The sequence below is a fragment of the Gopherus flavomarginatus genome, chromosome 1 (genome assembly GCF_025201925.1).
Source record: "Gopherus flavomarginatus isolate rGopFla2 chromosome 1, rGopFla2.mat.asm, whole genome shotgun sequence".
NCBI classification, from domain to species: Eukaryota; Metazoa; Chordata; order Testudines; family Testudinidae; genus Gopherus; species Gopherus flavomarginatus.
This window is the reverse complement of record NC_066617.1, coordinates 252,356,475-252,376,614: the sequence shown is the minus strand read 5'-3', so window position 1 is coordinate 252,376,614 and position 20,140 is coordinate 252,356,475. Positions and strand designations below refer to the sequence as shown.

Sequence of the window (20,140 nt, the reverse complement as noted above, 5' to 3'; positions counted from 1 at the left end):
TGTCCAGTTGCTGAAACATAATCAATAGAGGTGTGACAGTAATCCTTTAGCACAGGCAGGTCAAACTCTTTGCAGTGGCAGGCCTGAGCTGATACCCTGCCACTTGGCATGGGCCACATTTAGCAAAAGTGATTAAAACAGAAATAGTCTACACTACAGTTAGGTCAAGATAAGGCAGCTTACTTTGACCAAATCATGTAAGTGTGCATATTATAGCCTTGTTCCCACCCGTGTAAGTGTCCTTCTACACTGACATCATAAAGCCATGTCCACAAGAAGCGTAAGGCTTATGTTGCTGTAGTTAGGGCGACACAGTGTCCCTATAGATGCTGGTTACTTACACGAGCTGCTAGCTGTCATTCTTGTCAATTTCACAGCTCCATGCTGGAGCAGTGAAATTGACAAGAAAGCCATGGGTGGGTGGGAAGCTCCAACTGGATCCCAGCTGCTATGGGGCTTCCTGCTCCCAACCAGGCTGTGCCCATCCCACTCCCTGCTGCTGCCTGGGCTCCCCATGCCCTGCTCTGAGCCAGGCTGTGCCCACCAGGCTCCCTGCGGAAGAGAAGAGCTCCAGGAAAGAAAAAAAATTCATCCATCAGGCAAGGGGGGACAGAGAGCAGGGAATAAACTGAGCCAGTACTCTGACTACTTAAACACTAGTTAACTCCCCTGGGGTGGACCTGACTGTGCCCAATCAGTGGATGAGAATGGCTGGGAAGAACTAGAGAGTTAATTAGTTATTAATGCAGAAGGTAGAAAAAAGGCCTAGGAAAGAAGTGCTGGAGGTTGCGGGAGGGGAAGAGGTTGCAGAGTCAGGATGATTGTTGTATGGAGAGCTCTTGCCCCTCCTTGGTGGAGGACCTGGGAAGAACGGATAGCGTAAATAGCGTGGTGTCTGGTTAGTAAAAGTGGTGGGAAAAGCAGCTGTTTAACAAGGGAAGGAGTCTGAATTATCTGTGTAGACAGAGCAGGAGAGAGATTTTGTCCTGTCACACCTCCATACATTGTTTGGGTTAAACTCTGAGCTACCTACAATAGGTAGTGGAAATTAAGTAGCTTGTCTGAAGTTTTGTCCCAGATATCTCAGGACATTTACAGTGTAAATGGATCGCTGTTAACAGTGTAGTTTCTATATGTTCTTGAAATGCATGGGGTTTTGCTCTCTGGCCTATGTCAGTGTATTATAATTCCTTTATTTAGAATCAGTGCTTGTCTTGATTCTGTCCCAGCCAGTTTAGAATTCCTCTCGTGAAATATCTGAACATATAATTTCATAGGGGGAATTATGAGGCCTGCTAATTTTGGAAACCTATCTAAATCTGAAGTCTTAACTTTAGCTCTCTTCTTTTCCCATACACATGGAGATAATAGCCATGGCATATCACGTTACTGTTCCTCTACTTTCACATATATTATTGCTTGCAAGAGAAAGAATTATCTAGACACTATGTTCATTTTAATCACCAAGATTCTACCAGTCCAAGACATAGTATATTTCTTCAATGTTTGTCTCTCTCTATTGTGTGTCAGCAATGGAGTAGCATTAGTTTAATCTAATTGGTCCAATGGGGCTGTGATTTGTTCCTTGTGTATTTGATTTGACCCTTTGTATATTTCAATTTTAAAGTACAACACATTGAGCCTGATTCTGATCTCACTGCAGTTTTATACTTGTGTGATTTCATTGATTTTAGGGAAGTAATTGTACTGATGAATCAGGCCCACTATACGTAACTGTGGTACATAAAATAAATAGATGCTCTGAGACAAGTTTATGTTATTTTTACTGGTGGATTGTCAAATCACTTCCAGGAATCAAAGCAAGGATTAGTCAAATGATTTATGGAAAATGCATTTACAGTTCCAAGACAACAGTAATGTCCCTCCAGATTGTTTTCATAGCAAAGATAAAAACTATGTTACATTTGCCTGTGAATCTCTAGCTACCAGGCTTCTGCTGACTAAATGAAATAGAATTCTCCATTATATTTACTGTATCTATTATACAGATGTAGATCTGTTTGTTTCTTTTGGAAAGCACATGTAAGTGAATAATATCCCAAATAGAACATGATCCAACAAAACTTGAGATTTCTGTGGAATAGCACAGTAAGCAGGCATGAAAATAATTCCTCTTGTTATGATGACTCTATTTGGCAGCAGAAAGGAGCCTTGTTCTTTTTCAGTCTGAGAAAAGATAAGGTAGGCAGTGCAAATAAGCAATACCTTTGCCCTCACTGGAACTGTACTTCTGGGAACTAGCATGCTTAAGTCACTCTTTTAATTAATATTTTCTTAATGATAAGGTTATGGTAGTTACAAGAACCAGGGGCAACTCCTTTCCTCCGCCTCCTCACATAACCAGGAGACAGACCAGAGATATGCAGACACATTCATGACACTACAAAAAGCTCTTCAATTGCAAAATAATGGCACATCTTTTTTCTGTACATAGTCATTTATACAAAAAACACCATATTTACAGTTTAACCAAGTCAAACAAGTTTAGATAAGAGAAAGTATCTAATATCCACCCTCCTAGAAAATAATGTGGCTGGCCTGAGATATTTTGCCTTGTTTCATTTAAGGTATAGGCTGGATGAAAACGTTTTGGTTGATGGTTGAAGACTAACACAGGTTTTCCCAGTTACAATTTGGCTATAGTATATCCTTTACCAGCTCTTCGCTTCCAGCATTTGTGCATGCATAATCCGCCCAAAATCAGGCAGGTCAGGGCTACCAGAATTGCTGCAATATGCCAGGGGAAACTGGATGCTGTAAAAATCCAGAGAAAAATATTATGTATATTTTAAAAAGACGATTACCTAAATTCAGAAAAGCCTCCCAAGAAAAGTCAGTGTCTGATCCTACAGCCCTTTCTCACAAAAATAATCCCATTAGTTTTAATGGCGTTAAGCTCATGGGTGAGAAGAATAGTGTAGAATGAAGACTGCAGGGTCAGAAACTTAAATTACTATGAACAAAACTGATTGAAGCTGAATTTTTTATTAAAGTAAGTTGGACTGATTTCCAAGAGTAAATATTTTGCAATGGAAAAATTATAATGCAGCTCATTTTGGATTATACCATTTATCTTTCACATAGGAACCAAAAACTAGCAGAAAGATCAGTCTCCATTCATGTCATTTCCTTCACCTGAGTAATATCTAGGTACCTAAATAACTCAGGGAAACTGTGATCAATATAACAAAACAACCCAAAAGAGTGAACCCTAAATCACAGTAGACATGAGTGAATTGTGACTATGATGAAGGCAGTAAATGTTACTGTGCCTTTCCAGTGCCAAATGAGCAAGCTTTAGTCACTTACCAACATCATGCAAAGAAAAATCTGTATTATTTCATACTGTTTTCATAGCTGTTTCTCAGTCCACGTGTCCAATGGTCTTTTACATCATAACACAGTTGCACTAAACTAAGGCCTAGTCTGTACACAAACTGGAACCAAAATAACTAAGCCTGTTGGAATTCTCACCTTTTGTTATTTCAGAGCCAGTCTGTGAGAGACAAACTGGGACATTTAAGGTATCCTTGTTCTGCCATTTCCTGCACCTGAGGCGCTGGGTGAAATCCTGGCTCTTTGAAGTCAATGGGAGTTTGTCATTGACTTCACTGGGGCCAAAATGTCACCCATTATCTTTAAAAACTTAGGCCCCTCCAGCAACAGGATCCCTCACATGAAGCCCTTAAACATGGGCAGAATGTCACTGAAGTCACCTCCAGGCAGTTTCTATAGAAACAGCGGACAGTACCTTTCATGCTGGAAATACATCAAAGTATGGTACTGTCAAGAACAGTGAGTATGTAGGTAAATGAAGAAGCTCTTATGTGCCAAGCAATAACTCAAACACAGCCCTAGCTATTTGAACGTGGCTTAGTTGGATTTCACAGACAGTATCGAATACAGCGTGACATGCATGACATGCATCCAATGAAGTAGGTATTCACCCACGAAAGCTCATGCTCCAATACATCTGTTATACTATAAGGTGCCACAGGACACTCTGCTGCTTTTACAGATCCAGATTAACAAGGCTACCCCTCTGATACTGAATACAGCGTGCTTTCCCCCTAGCATGCAGTTAAGATAAATACCTCCTTGTTTGACCCGTGTTGGTAGCACTTGGCATCCATGATTATTCTTGGCTTCACACTTAAAATCTGTATAAAAATCCATTTCTCTGACTGGATCAAAAATCAGTGGCACCTCAATGTAGTTCTCATCATTTTCTACAATTTCCCTGGAACAAAAATAATACATTTTTTATACCCGAATTTTCCAGAATATAATAATTTTGGTGATTTTGATCCATTCAGTTACCAGTTTCTCACACCAAAATCTATTGTATATTGATTTATTTTCAAAATCATTGTGGGATGCATTCTAAACCACACTGTTCACATTACAGTGCATTCATGACATCCATTTTGCTTAGCTTGGTTGTTTAATGGCCTGATTTTTCAGTACTGTATTTTTTTATTCATAGAGTCTTCTAGGAAAACCAGGATAGACAAGATCCAAATTGCTTATTAAACAAAATGCAAGCAGAATATTTTTTTAAAGCCTTTCAGGTCTTCTTTGTGCATCATAAAAGCAGCAAAACAAACATAGGCCCAACTGTTTTTCCTCTGCAAGTCACTTTCTCATTTGACATCACAGACAGAATTTCTGAGACTAGTTCTAGATGTCATCTGGGATAATGACCAAGGAAGGCCCAATCCTGTTCATACTTACTCAAGTTAGAATGCCATTTGAAACCCGTCACCTGAGTAAGGACTGCTCACATGTAAGGGGATTAGGCTTGTGCCCATATTGAAAGGTGAGTGGAAAAGACTATCAAAAAATGTCCAGCCTGCTTTACTGATGGCTTAAATGGAGAGGGAAAGGAATATCTCAAATTCAACATTTTCTTCAGAGTTCTTTTTATGATTGAATCATTATTGAACTGATGGCAAATGATTTAACAATCATAAATGTGTTGTACAATGGGGGTTTATAGCCCCCTGGTGCCTTCCCTCTGTGCAGGAGAGCTGGAGTCATTCTGTGGGGCTGGAGGCTTCTGGTATGAATTTTGACTGTCTAATGAAATTATAGGATCCATGGGACTAGAACCCAAATCTGTAGAGGCTGGGACAGCTGAGAGTCCCACATCACCACGAGGAGGCCATGCAGGACCTCATCTAAGAAGCACTGAGGAGATTAGGTGCCAACGGAAATACTGCCCAAAGGGTCCAGAGCAGAGATCAGCAACCTTTGGCCCACGGCCCACCAGAGTAAGCCCCCTGGTGGGTCAGTTTGTTTTCCTGCCGCATCCACAGGTTTGGCTGATCGCAGCTCCCACTGGCCACGGTTCCCTTTTCCAGGCCAATGGGGGACGCGGGAAGCAGCAGCAAGCACATCCTTTGGCCTGCGTCACTTCTCACAGCCCCCATTGGCCTGGAGCAGTGAATCATGGCCAGTGTGAGCTGCGATCGACCAAATCTGGCAGGCCTCAGGCCAAAGGTTGCCGATCCCTGATCCAGAGCAACAGCTCCCTTCAGCCTTCTGGTTGACCCATGCTCCCTATTTAACCCTGGTGCCCTGGGAAGTTGTCTGGGCAGACACACAAACTTCTGGTCTGCTATGACTCCTGGCCACACCTTGCTTTCCTGACTCCTGCTACCTGATTCTAGCTCAGTAATCACCTCTGATCTCCTGTCTCTGACCTCAATTCTTGCCCATCAATCCCAGTTCTAGCAGTTACTCTGATCCCTGCTTGCTATCAACTTGTGAACACCAGTCCAGCTGTGACTGCCAGGCCAGACTGCCTATACGCCTGTCCCTGAAAGAAATTCACCCCTGTGCAGAGGCCTATGTGCCAGTAAAATCCCACTTAAGTGTCTATTTTGAGGTCTTAAGAAGGATTTAAGAGGTGCATAGACCTTGTGCTGGCCCTTTCCACAGCAATGAACTTCACCCCCAGTTAGAATGACTCCTTTTCTTGTCATGATTATGTCAAACTTATACAATATTAACAAGATACCATAGCTGCAATTTTCTTTTAAAGCCTTGAGAAATTGTACCTCTCCCTCAGCACATTTTCTGTCACACAGCCATTGTTATAAAGGCCTGATCATTTGTGCAGGTGAATAATTTCATAGATGTGAATAGTTTCATTGGGAGACAATTGGACTGTTTATGTCATAAGATTCCTCACTTGCTTGTGTGTTTGTAAGATCGGGGCTTAAATGATAAAATTAAATAAACTCATTGATCTTATTCAGAAACAAATAGTTGTGGTGGTTTTAGTTCAGTTTAATTTGGTTGTTTTCATTTTTTTTTCCAGCTCTACCATTTTCAGCAGAACATTTCCCACTTCACTCCCTGACATTCAATAGCATGGTATGTCCCTATAACATTTCTGAGCAGAAAACAAAGAAACAAAGAGTGTGACATTTCCTTAATACTTACAAACGCTCTCCCTCTGTAACTCTGTCCTGTTTGTAAGTTATATCAATGTAAGTGTCATTTGCTAGCCACGTCACAGACGTGTGAAAATGTTCACTCGATCCAATAAATACTTTACATGGAAGGATCAGTTTGGAGCCTGTTTAAAGAGAAATAAGAAAAAGAAAACATTCACAGATGTATTAGCACGTACTGTTTCGCATACTGAAAACTCCCACTGAAAGAGTTGGTAAACTCCCTACATATACTAAGCATGGGTTTCTCTTTTGGCCTTGTACATAGCCTTGAAAAGTAGAGAATTTTTGTCCAATTAGCTCATCCTCTGCTTCTTGGAAGCTAACCCCAATATTGAGAGACTCACTGATTATCTATTTTTTCCATACATTAGTTGGTAACATTTGCTCTAACCACATTACTCAGAAGACAAGTCCGCGTTCCAGTGACACGAAGCTTTGAGATACTGCAGTTCCTGTGTGTCAAGGGAATGATTTACAGCTCAAGAAAAACCTGACTAGCCTGCAATGTAACATCATCCTCAGCTGGACTGTCTGCTTGAGGCAAGCCTGTTAAACTGGACATCAAATACAAACTGGGGCCTCCAAAAATAGTCAAACACCACTGTGCAAAAATTAGAACTTTTGCAAGAATAATTGCACAATATACCTTCACCAGGATGCACCTACTTTATATTAAAAATATAGAGCCCAGTGAAACACCCAGTTTAATCATTTACACTTGTGTGGAGTGGGTGCAAAATGAGAGCAAAATCCTGAAGTAGACAAGGCAAGAATTCCCATTTGCTATTAGTTTTAGGCAATAGAAGGTGCCAGGCAGTGAATAATCAAACTCAGAGAGCAAAACTTCATGTATAGTACAGAGTAAGATAGCCTATTAAAATATATGCTGGACTGGGGGGGGGAGGGGGGCGCAGTAAAGTAAAGAGTGCTTAACATTCACGTCATAATATATAAGGAAATGACACTGAGACCATACCAGTCTGCCCTGTAATTAGTGACCAGAGTGGCTGAGAAGTTACAGGTCAAACGTCATGGGCAAGGAAATCATTTCTTCCCCCAAAAAAGCCATGCGGGCCCATCAAAGCTGCCACATACCCTAGATCCTTTTTACAGAATGCAGACCAGGGATAGTTACTGATGGAAAGGATAAACTCGTCCAGCATTCTAAGGATCCTGAAATCGCTTTACTACCTATTAAAACATATTGTCATTTTTCTTTAGTAAGGTCTACTGGAAAACAATGTGTGATACTTTTAAAGAGAACAAATGAAAATCTCCACAGGGCAGATCCTCAGCTGGTGTAAATCAAAGTCAGTGGAGCTGAATACATCCTACATTCTCTTGCTTTTGGAAACAAGTGAATAATTATTGGCCTTACCAAGAGCAGCTAATGTAGTCTTCTGATCGGGATATACAATCACTGGACTGAATCTCTTTTCTTGTTCTGCCAGGATTGAGAGAACAATAGTCATGATGAGTGCAATAGACAATTTAATAAACTTACAAGAACCACAAATAGAAGTGTGCCATTTTTATTGCTTTTATTCCACTGTAAAGCATTTTGTGATACCTTCATCAAGCAGAACTGTGGTTTCAAAGGAAGGGACACAGGTTAGGGAACATTGTTACAGATGTGCTTAGGCTCAGGTCTTGATCCCAAAAGCAGTGGCGCACGGTGGGGAGCTTAAAGGTAGATGTGAGCAAGTGGGAAATAGCTGCAAGATTAGGCACTAGACATACAGTCCTTTCTGCTGAGCAATGTCTCAAGCTCCCAGCACATCCATTCCCAAACTCAGAAGAGCACAGAGTGAAAAATGCACGAGTTGTGAGCAGAGGATGCAAGCATTGAGGAGTCAAGAGGTCAAGAATGAGCCTCCACATCCAAATGAAACCCTTAGCAGTGTGCTTCCCTTTTAAACTTTGCTCCTGCTATTAGGTAGCGGTATTCTGGCAGCCCTGAAGCACCATTTTCATTAATGCACTGTTTCTTCTGCACAACTTGTCCTGCTTTTCCCTTTTAACGCTGCGTTTATATGCACAACACACTGCATTGGCTCTGTCCACTGGCTAGTTGAACACTACAATAAGATGGCACTTACTGAAGAACTGCTTCTATGCAGATTACCCAGACCATTCTGCAGTCAGGTATGAGAGATTAAATTGCAGACAGCAATCTGACAGGCTCTATTCAAGCAAGGAAGGGTTGAAGTATTTGAGCCATTTGCAGAGTCAATAGAATAAATACACAGTCATGTTTCTTGGTCTTTGCATATTCTGAACAACGTACATGTAACACTCCTGCCCTCTGTTGTTTGTGTTGTGTACTGACAGCCATCATGTGTTTGTTTCTTAGTGCAGCAGGCAAAGCAATTTGTACCATTTTACGAAAGAGAAAGTGAAATGAATGTCTGTTCCCACCATTCCCTATTAGTTAAACTAAATGTTATATTTCCTAAGCCCTCTGAAGATGTTTGCATTGATTCTTGTGACAAATTATTCAGTTTAATAACTACAGGCACTTTCAACATATGGTTCTACTGCCCAGAAATGTGCTGCTTAATCCCAGGGCTAGCTCAACTGTTAGCCAAACAAAGTGCTGAGCTGAGCAGTGCCTGGGGTTGTCTGGGAAAACTGTTTTGGACCATTATTACAAGTAAGCAGCATGCATGCTGCTCTGATATCCCAGTTTCCCTGTCAGCTAACCAGCAGCAACAGTGAGAGACTTAATGTGAGTTCCCTTCTGTACATTTCACTGACAAATGTTTCGTTAAGTACTGTACCATCTCAAGTGAGAAGTATTTACCCAAAGTCTGTAGCTGAATAGTTCTGGTGATGTTATACTGTGTGAGTCCATAGAGAAAAGACATTTCACAGGTGTAATAGCCAGAATCTTTTGATGACACAGAGCTGATGGAGAGAAAGTATGTGCCTTTCAAGCTTTTAAACTTTTTATTGTCTTCATCCAAAGGTACAGAATCCTAGAGAAATAACAACAACCCAACAGTTAAAATAGGCCAGAGTGTGAAAAGACCTGGATTTGACTTTCTTTGCAACCATTGGAGAGGTTACTTATTCTCTTATCTAAGATTTTATATCACATTTATGATTACAGTATCTGAGCACCTCCATTTCCCTATCTATAAAATAGCAGAATAACACTTGTGCTACTTCAAGGGTGAGCGTTGCAAGGCTGAGTCCATCAATAATTGTAAAACGCTTTGCAACCCACCAATGTGAGGCCCTATGTAAAGTGTGATGCATTATTAACAACATATATTTTCAAATGCTGTTATCTTAAATTATGCATGTTGGCTAAAGAGAATATATAATAAGCTTCTTTCCAGAATCTCCCTACGTACGATACAAGAACATCTTAGTGATCATACATGTTCCCATGGCACCATATTGTTTTCCCCTACCAAGACTGACAAGATGTGACATGTTGCCAAGCTGTTATCACCGATACTCTGTTGAGCTTTGTTGGCAGCAAGTGTGTTCTTTCCCACTGTAGACAGGCCTGTTTTTTCCTGACAGCCATGTTATTAATCCAGCTGTAGAGCTGAACTTTATGTTACCTAGGCAAATAAACTATAGCATGTTTCTCAGATGAAAGCTGTACAGGGAAACTTTGCTAGAATGATTTCAGCCCCAGTAAAAATGATGCCTTGTAAAACCAGCCTAATGACCTATGCTCGTTATTTGCTGTACAACTAGGTACTACAGAATTTCAAACTGTACAGGAGAGACTTCTGGACGAAATGATTATTGCTATTGATTTGTGATGCATTAAAACAAAAGCATGGTAAATAAGTAATGCATTTTGCATAGTCCCAGCATGCAACCAGCAAGCCACAGGAACTTCTCACATAAAAGAAGACAGAGAGAAGGTGAGGCAGTGCCTGGGTTAGGCAAACTCTAAAGCAGCTCAGCTTCTAGTTCATGTTTCATGTTCCTAAAAGTTCAACATTCAGGGCTTCTGTCAGTCACCTGCAGGGGTCAAGCAGGGATGTTCCCTCCCTTCCCCTCTCCCCCCATGTATTCTGGGATTTTTTTTTTCTGTCTCCTTCCTCTGAAGCCTGAGACGGGGCCACAGCTAGAGCTTGGACACTGGACAGGGTGGGTTGATGCTCTGAGGTACCTCTCTCTCAGGTACCTGGCTGACTGGTTCATGCTCACATGCTCAGCATCAGGGCCGGCTTTAGGAAGTGTGGGGCCCAATTCGAACACTTTCAGCGGGGCCCTGGCAGGGATGACTTAAAAGAAAAAAGTAAAAAAAAGCCTTCCATTTCTTCCATGTATTATTTACTTTCCATAACTATATAAATAATAAAATTGTATATTCTGTACATTGCATCATATATGCTATTGATTGGTTATTAATGACTGCTGTTTCACATGTGTGGGTCCCCGCCACTCCCTGGGGGTGTGCACATGTGTGGGTCCCGGCTGCTTCCTTTCCCCCTCATTGAAGCAAGTGTGCAGGTTACTGGCCTGGGAACTGCAGGGCAGCAGTGGACATGGGTCTGGTTCGAGGCAGGGCAGGGGCTGACTGGAGGTAGGTCTGGCTGCAGGCAGGGCAAGAGGTGCGGGGCTGGCTGGAGACAGGGGAGTGTGGGGTGGGCTGGCTTTAGGCAGGGCCACAGGGGAGTGCAGCAGGGGTTGGCAGGGCTGGAGACAGGAGTATGGGACTGGCTGGCTTCAGGTAGGGGGGTGCAGCAGGGGTTAGCTGGAGACAAGGCAGGGCGGGCAGTGCAGGGCTGGTACGGGCAGGGGTGTGTGGCAGGGGTTGGCTGGAGACAGGGCAGGGGGGTTGGTAGGGGCTGGCTGTGGGCAGGGGGTGCAAAGCTGGCTGCAGGCAGCAGGGGGCAGGACTGGTGCGGGCAGGGCAGGGGGTGCAGCAGAGGCAACTGGAGCCCCGGCCCTTTAAATAGCCCCCAACCCCCCAGCTATCCCAGGGCTCTGTGAGCTATTTAAAGGGCCTGGTGTTCCCCTGCTTCTACCCCATCTGGACCTTTTAAATAGCCGCGGGAGCCCTGGGGAATGCATAGGGGCGGCGGTACTCCGGCGGCTATTTAAAGGACCGGGGTGGCAGAGGCAGCTGGAGCCCTGGCCCTTTAAATAGCCCCCAGAGCCCCCTGCTACCCCAGGGCTCTGGGAGCTATTTAAAGGGCCCGGAGCTCCAGCCGGGGGCATGGGGCTTGCCGCGCTCCAGCCGGAGCTCCAGCCAGGAGAGCGGGGCCGCAGGGCTTGCGGCGCTCCGGCTGGAGCTCCAGCCGGGGCCACGGGGCTAGTCGCGCTCCAGTCAGAGCACCAACTGGGGCCGTGGGGCTTGTCGCGCTCCGGCCGAAGCTCCAGCCAGGACAGCGGGGCCACGGGGCTTGCGGTGCTCTGGTCAGAGCTCCAGCTGAGAGAGCGGCGCTGTGGGGCAGCCACACTCCCGCTGGCGCTTTGGTCAGGGGAGAGGGGCCATGGAAGACCCCGGAGCAGACCGCAGCCGGGGTAAGTAAAAAACATTTAAAAGGCACCTAAACCACGGGGCCCTCTTAGGCGCAGGGCCCGATTCCCAGGAATCAGGCAAATCGGCCTAAAGCCAGCCCTGCTCAGCATCTACCTGATCGCCCCATCCTGAACGAGAAAGACATTTTCCCACAGGTCAGATTTGTAGGGACCTTGAGTTTTTTACCTTCCGCAGCAGCACAAGGCCTGGGTCACTTGCCAGGACTATCTAGCTCTCTTTCACTTGTTCAGTTCTCTGCCACTGCAGGGATCTTAGGCATTGGCTGCACCTTGTTCCCACCTATTCTCTGCCTGTGGCACACTATCGTCTAGTTTGTGGACAGTAACACTTTAGTCTAATTTCAGTTGTTGGGTTTATTGTGCAGGTGCTGAGTGATGGTGGTGGCCTGTGACACACAGGCCAGACTAGATGATCAGGTGGTCCCTTCTGGCATCAAACTTTATGACTCTGACTCTTTAGAAGAGGAGAAAGTTCTACCTTGTACCATTTTAGCTCCAAGTCTGTTTCCTTTTGTATGAAATCCTCCAGATCAGGGCAAACAAGTTTTCCAGAAGTGAACGTGAAGAGAATTTGATGATAGGAAATCTCATGAACAGCAATTTTCTCAATAACTGTTAGGTGAATGGAGACATCAGCACAGTAAGAGGAATTCCTGCAAGCATATGAAGGACAGATGTTAACAGGTGTGCACCACACAGAAGGGGCGGGTGAATGGCATGCATTTAATGCTTCTGCAAGGTGCTTGATCGACAGCCCTAGACACCAAAGTCCTCTGCTTACCAACAGAACCAACACAGCATGGGCAGTACAAGCTTCCTCATGCTGTCCTGCTGCCATGACTCAATTCTGAGGTGAGAGAGGCCACTCTAGTTGCCATGCGCCTTCAATTTATAGCCTCTATTCTAATGTTATAAATAATCCTGTCAAAATACAGAGAAGAGTCTCATTTCTCTTCATAATGACCAGAAGTCATTCAGCCAGAACTCCAAGGTCAGATTTCATCTGTTACTCCTTTCCATTGGGACCAGACAGCTTGTATTAAATTTTGGTAGCACCGTGACTGCAGGGATAGTTTGAACATGTTATGTCTTTCTTGCCATCAACAGATTCAGATTACATCTGGGAATACTTCAGTCAGCACAAAGGCAGCATTGTCAGTGCTTAAAGTAGGGGACTGGTAGTCAGGACTGGTAGGTTCTAATCTCTACTCGGTGACCTTGGACGGGTCAGTTAACCTCTTTGTACCTTGCTTTCTCTCTTTAGCTGGTTTCTGGTAAGTCAAGTCTGAGTCAATAGTAAGTCACGAGCAGGGATTCCGGGAAGTTACCAGTGTTGTTTTTGGAAGAATGAAAGCTTTTTGGTGGTGGGTTGTTTATTTTAAAATTCAAGCTTTTCCTTTGGAACACTGTGTTTGTTGCATTCACTGAGGCAATCTCTCCCTGCTAGCCCCGCTTTGCAGGGAAAAAAGAAAGAATGTATCCTGCTGAACAGCAGCAGCTCTGATGCGAATGGGTGCAAAAGCACACAGTTCACGTCAATAAGATCTTAATTGTACCATGCAGGTGTTGGTGCCTATCAGGTGCAATCTAAAGAACAAATATGAAATCTGAGTCAGAGCACTTATTAAAAATATGGTGGCTGCTGTTTTATTACTGATAGGCATTTATAGAGTGACAGGTACTTTAGTAATTTACAAAACCTAGACAAAAAGACACCTTCTCTGCTTTGAAGTATTTACAGTATTTAGTATCTCCTTCCAGTTTGACCCAATGGGGCTTTTGTTTATGTAAGTTTCAGAGCAGGACTTTCCAGACAGACTATATCTACTGACACATTATAGACTAACAGATGTATTGGAGCATGAGCTTTCGTGGGTGAATACCCACTTCGTCGGATGCATGTGGGTATTCACCCATGAAAGCTTATGCTTCAATACATCTGTTAGTCTATAAGGTGCCACAGGACTCTTTGCCGCTTTTACAGATCCAGACTAACACGGCTACCTCTCTGATATATATCTACTGGATAGATAGATAGGGATTCTCTCTGTCCATAATTTTAGATCCCAGTCTTACGTCAGTTGTAACAATTGCATAGTGGTGGTTTGCTTCCAATGCAGAAGACTGAACAAAAGAGCTATTTGCCCATTGTTGCTTTAAGCAGAATTACTTTATCATAAAATACCTGTCAAGTATTGTTCTGTAAGTTCACAACCCCAGCAAGTTTACCTGTGAGACCCTAATCTTGCAAAACACTTCAATGAATTTGCTTCAACTTTATGCATAGTGATTAGTGCCATTGATATAAAAAGTCTGCATACGCTTGCAAGACTGAGATATATTCTTTTGCAATGTTCAGGCTCTCACATTCACCCACTGCTGTCTGTTGCTGCATACATAACTGCTAACATTGTTATAATATCATTATAGTGTTGCACATATAGCTCTAATCCATAATAATTGCTAATCAGTTTGAAATTGCCAGTCAGTAGCAAAATAATTGCTAATCAGGCGGAGGTGGAGATCTGTAATAGTTTGCAAATATTCTCATTTCACAGTGTACTGAAAAATATGGTAAATTCCTTAATGATGGTTTGCAAGAGGAAAATTATGTTTGCTTGTTTGTGCTTTACCGCTCCTTTATAAAGACAGCTTCAAATATTTACATTTTTAAACTCTGTCTGTTTCTTACGTTATAAATTTCAGATGCTAGCTTTGTAGTGGAGGGCTGAATGGAGGATAGGAGAACTGGATCAGGATGGTGGCAGGTATAGCTTTTAAGAGTCAGAAAGAATCAATGTTCAACCTATTGTGATGTCTCTGCTGATGGATTCTTTGCTCCAGTCATTCAAGAAACACCACCAGATTCTGGATCCTTCCTTGAATGTGAAAGTTTCTTTTAAATTTGTAAATCTTCCAAGTGTGACTGTGGCAAGAGGCTAGAGTCACAAAGGGATTTCAGCATTGGGACATTCAGTGTCACCACCCCTAACTTTTAGGCACCTGGAAATCACTGCAATTCAAAAGCCTGAGTTCAGCTCTCAAGCTTCCTGTACAATGAATGCAAGGAGTTAGGTGCCCAAGAACAGGATTCACCAGCATGCTAGGCAACTCTCTGCCTAAAATAGTCAATGGAGATGCCCAGGAGAGGTGTGCATCCTAAGCCCCACCCCTCTTAGGGAGTTCAGTGCCTGAATGTGGCCTGGAGGGAGGCACCTATCTCTGCTTGGGATTCTCATGTGTGATCCATTTCCTGGAGGTAGAGTGCCTCTTGCAAGAAGAGCGAGGGTTGGGGAGATGCAGTTAGCTGCCCAAGTCCCTTTATGCCTTGATCTTCCCTGAAGGTTGGAAAAGTCACAGCTCAAGTTTCAGCCTAGTTTGATGTAATTATTTTACTCTAGCTGTCCAGTCCTATAAAGGGTCTTCCTGCAAAATCAAGGAGATCAAGACTTAATATTTTTAATGTAAAACAGAGCAGAAAAAATAGGGGAAATAATTCTGAATACCTCTCTATGGTATAATCAAAATTACAAATATATATTTACTTCATAAACTTTACTACAGAGATCCAAAGCCCACTGAAGATAGTGGGAGTCTTTCATGAACTTAACAGAGCCTTGGATCAAGCCAATAACGTCTTTTAGGCACAGTCAAGTAGTTTAATGGACTGGATTTTTATTTAAATGCCTACCTTCGAGTGCAGATATATTGTCCGGAGTCCTCTAACAATGCTGGTAAAAACCAAAGAGCATCACCTTGTGCCCAAATTCTTCGTTCCTCATCTCCTCCTTGGTTCATCATTTTTGAATCATTTTTAGACCATGTCAGATTACATGGATGGTTGGGAAAGTCCAAGTGTTTGTATTCGGAGGAAGGGCATTTCAGGATCACAGGTTCTCCTTTCAGTGCAAAGTAGTGTTTGAAATACGTGGTGTGATCCTGGCAGTTTTCTACATAAACCGGTGAAATTGTTTCATTAGTGTCTCACTTAAAAAAAGAAATACAAGTAGGAAAACAAATGCTCTAGCTCAAATCTTTGATATGAGCTTTGCCATTACCTGTGCTTTCCACACGCTGGATTCTGAAGGCAGAGGCATCCACTATGTATGTACAAATAAACAGGAGCCCAGCCATCTTCTTCCAGGGGAAACAGGAAAGAGAAAAATGAGGAACAGCATCTTGAAACCTGCAGGCAAGAAGATCGCATGTATAACAATACACAAGATAATATAAGTGCTCTGCATCACCTCACATCGTACAATATATTTTAACAGCTAACTACTCTTGCTCTGTCACTCTTTGCTCCCTTGTAGCGCCCAACCTACATAAAATCTATTCCAATATAGTTTTTGGGATAGCAGTTATTGGACTGTGTGGACTAATGAGAACAATAACTCAGCAGCTTTTCTTTGTATTCAGTTTCTTTTGGAATCTGGACCAGTAGCAGGGTACACTTCAGTTGGGGTTGAATCCTCACCTCCAGGATGGATTCAGACTGGTTCTCAAATATCTCCGGTTATATCAGTTGATGACCAGATATAAAGGTCTCATCTCAGTTACACAGAAACTATCCTGAAGAGCATCTGAAACTGCAGAAGCCTCAAAATAAGATTGTTTTAAGCAATGGGCTACAGGAGACTAAAGTGACATATACTGCAAATACTGGCAGGAACTGATGCTTTGTGAGCCTCTGTCATCCCTACAAGGGAGTGATGCTGATGCATGGCTTCCTAGCTAATGCACTGCTACGGGCTGGAGACTGACTGGCTAAGCAGCAGTTCTGCAGAAGAGGACCTGGGGATTACAGTGCATGAGAAGCTGGATATGAATCAACAGTGTGCACTTTTTACCAAGACGGCTAACGGCATATGGGGCTGCATTAGCAGGAGCATTGCCAGTAGACTAAGGGAAGTGATTATTCCCCTGTATTCGGCACTGGTGAGGCCACATATTGAGTATTGTGTCCAGTTCTGGGCCCCCCACTACGGAAAGGAAGTGGACAAATTGGAGAGAGTCCAGTGGAGGGCAAGGAAAATGATTAGAGGGCTGGTGCACATAACTTATGAGGAGAGGCTGAGGGAACTGGGGTTGTTTTGTCTGCAAAAAAGAAAAGTGAGGGGGGATTTGATAGCAGCCTTCAACTACCTGCAGGGGGGGTTCCAAAGAGGCTAAAACTAGGCTGTTTTCAGTGGTGGCAGATGACAGAACAAGGAGCAGTGGTCTCAAGTTGCAGTGGAGAAGGTCTAGATTGGATATTAGGAAAAACTGTTTCACTAGGAGGATGGTGAAGCACTGGAATGGGTTACCTAGGGAGGTGGTGAAATCTCCATCCTTAGAAGTTTTTAAGGCCTGGCTTGACAAAGCCATGGCTGGGATGATTTAGTTGGGGTAGGTCCTGCTTTGAGAAGGAGTTGGACTAGATGACCTCCTGATATTCTGTGATTCTGTAATTAACACTGATGGGAGAGTTGACAGGACCATGTACCATGTTGTGCAGGTGGATGATGGCTGTATAAACCTTGTATAATTCCCATCACTGTAAATTCTCATAAGAGACCGTTAGCAGAAAGAAAGACAAAATAAAAATCCTGCTTAAAAGTAATACTGCCGCAGAGAGGACAGGGTAAATACTAAAAACCAAACCGCTTTGCATAAATTGAGATTATTGGGATGCCAGTGGAGAGAGACATTCAAAGTCTTTTGAATGGGAAAACATCTCCTGTTAATTTGTTAGGTCTAACTGTTTGGGAGGATCCTCTCTGCATAGAAAAGTGCTAGCAGCTCTCAACACACTGTAGAGATAAAAATAGCAAGTCTATACTGCAATAGAAGATCTGCACCATGGCTGCTGCAAAGCATGCAACTCTGTATGATTTGCACACCTAATTTGCATGAGTGCACACAACACATGAATTAGCAAGGATATTACTGGCACCAGACAGAGGGCAGGAGTGAGTAATGCTCAAAAAAATACATTTAGAAAAAGTTTAGTGTTAACCAAACAGGCAAAGAAGAAAAGTCTCTTAGGGGAAAGTGAAGTATGAATAACAGGTTTCAGACAGGTAGCCGTGTTAGTCTGTATCAGCAAAAAGAACAAGGAGTCCTTGTGGCACCTTAGAGACTAACAAATTTATTTGGACAAAGGTCTGCATGCTTAAACTTTTGGTATATCTGGGACCTGGCTAGCTTTGATCCAGTCCACCTTTAGTAAACAGAAACCTCTAATCTGCACTGGTTCAACTAAAAAAAAGAATTGTTACACCCTAGGCTTGTGGGCAAGACCCATTAGACAGACACCTGGGAACAAATTCTCAGTAGTAACGCAGAGCCCTCCATATTTAGTGTCCCATCTCTGGCTGTTGGAGAGATTTGCTAACAGCAGTCACAGCTGGGCAATATGCCATTGCTGGCAATCTCATCATACCATCCCTTCCATAAACTCATCAAGCTCAATCTTAAAACAAGTTAGTTTTTTTGCCCTCACAACTTCCTTCCTCTGACTTGTGGCATGATAGAGTCTGGCTGAAATATCACATCAATACATTAGTTTTGTCGTTCTTTTCATTTCATAAGACCCATACAACCTGCCACAGAATTCTGCAGTTCTACAGCTTTGGTGGAACAACCTCTCATAACAGCAAACATGAAAATGATGAGTCAACATTTTTAGGGGGCTTCATCCTAGTCTTCATTTGGGACATAAAACTTGGCCACCAAATCACATGCACATCCAAGTTGTTGGGTGTTCAATTTGTGTGCCAATGGGTTTTCAGCATGAAAATTATCGTTGATGTATACAAATAATGGTGAGCACAACCCACATACAAAGTTCCACTTCCACAAATAGAAACTGAGCCAGAGACAGAAGGAGGGATTTAAAATAGAATGCATATGCTCCACTGCCAATCATTCATTAGCCACCATACATGCTGATTTAGCAAAGGAAAGGTGTAGTCTCTCTGTGCATATATGCTAATGCTACAGGACTGTTTCTTCTCTCACACCATTTTAAACTGGTATAACTCCACTGATTTCAGCAGAGCTCTTTTTGATTAACACTGTACACACACAATATAGAATAGACACATAATATACATATAGTATACAATTCACAGCCATTCTGTGTTTAACTAGAAATGTGCTACACACACACACACACACATATGCTATATACACAGATACACTTACACACATATACACTTAACAGTGTTCCTGCCCTGGATACCAAGGAGAATCACCTTGAATTCTCTCCAAAAGAAAGAAAAAAGACATACTTTTCCGGGTACACACATCATATTCATACACAGACATAAATAGGCTTCTTCTACTTATGTTACCAATCTGTTTATTCAGCTTTTCTCCTTTCTACTAGCTCAGTTTAGCTAACAACTGCTGGTTTGACTATAACCATGCATTCTGAAGGTAGGGCTATTTGCCTTCTTCACAGGGTTGACAAAAACAAAATTCAATGAAGAAATACGGTATTATTGCAAACATCTCTTAACATCTCCCCTGGTTTTTTGGAAGGGGCCAGGGAGACGTTGAATTAACAGTTCCTAAGATACACCTGACATCCTACAGCAAAGTTCTCTCTCTTGCTTTTTGATTATTTGCATGATGAAAATATTTTGCTGCTTTGTTCACCTATTTACGATCCCTCTATTTTGCTGTCCAGCAGTCTCCACAAACCAGTAGACAACTTGTTTTTTCCAGATGACATTTCCCTCCCATTTACTTACCTCTGATTCTGCATTCTTTTGCCCAGTGGCTTCTCCTGTGGAGCTGTAGGTAAGGCTTTCATATAGCATTGGAAGGTCCTAGTAGATGGCTTTATATGCAACTCAATGCACAACGGAAATGCTTTCACATTGAGCAATCAGCTATGTGTCAGAACCAAAAACTTTTTTGGATGCACCTTTCTCATTCCAAAGAGTGAGAATGAGAGAGAAAAGGGTGCATGGGAAAAGAGGGGAGATTTCCCAACAGGGGAAATGACTGCTGCTAAATATGTTACTACGTTTCCCTTTTTGTGACGAACAGTAATTTACTTATGTCCTGTTGATGGTGAGTTCAGCTGACAGTTTTACTTCCTAATTCACCACAAAAATACATAATGTATTTAACAACCGAAGAGTTGA

The 20,140-nt window shown here is 42.7% G+C and overlaps 1 protein-coding gene across 2 annotated transcripts; it reads right to left on the bottom strand.

Annotated features, from left to right (window-relative positions):
• Window positions 1-1,782: 1,782 nt before the first annotated feature.
• Window positions 1,783-19,864, bottom strand: IL1R2 (interleukin 1 receptor type 2). Of its 2 annotated transcripts, none has more exons than XM_050922403.1 (9): window positions 19,742-19,864; window positions 16,061-16,188; window positions 15,694-15,952; window positions 12,481-12,655; window positions 9,289-9,463; window positions 7,864-7,929; window positions 6,472-6,607; window positions 4,116-4,261; window positions 1,783-2,775 (listed from the first exon to the last, which is right to left on the bottom strand). In XM_050922403.1, exons 1-9 carry the CDS (start codon window positions 19,801-19,803, stop codon window positions 2,648-2,650), a joined length of 1,275 nt encoding a protein of 424 aa, XP_050778360.1. In that variant the 5' UTR covers window positions 19,804-19,864; the 3' UTR covers window positions 1,783-2,647. The 2 variants fall into 2 exon arrangements, with proteins under 2 accessions (XP_050778360.1, XP_050778369.1); XM_050922412.1 differs by having other exon boundaries at window positions 16,061-16,139.
• Between the last annotated feature and the right edge of the window lie 276 nt (window positions 19,865-20,140).

Excerpts from the sequence above, each read along its gene's own strand:
- IL1R2 (XM_050922403.1), bottom strand. The coding sequence starts at position 19,803 with ATGAAAGCCTTACCTACAGCTCCACAGGAGAAGCCACTGGGCAAAAGA. Across the intron at positions 9,464-12,480 it reads TGGAGCTAAAATGGTACAAG|GATTCTGTACCTTTGGATGA; the intron begins GTAGAACTTTCT and ends TTATTTCTCTAG. Across the intron at positions 2,776-4,115 it reads AACACGGGTCAAACAAGGAG|CATCCAGTTTCCCCTGGCAT; the intron begins GTATTTATCTTA and ends GGATTTTTACAG.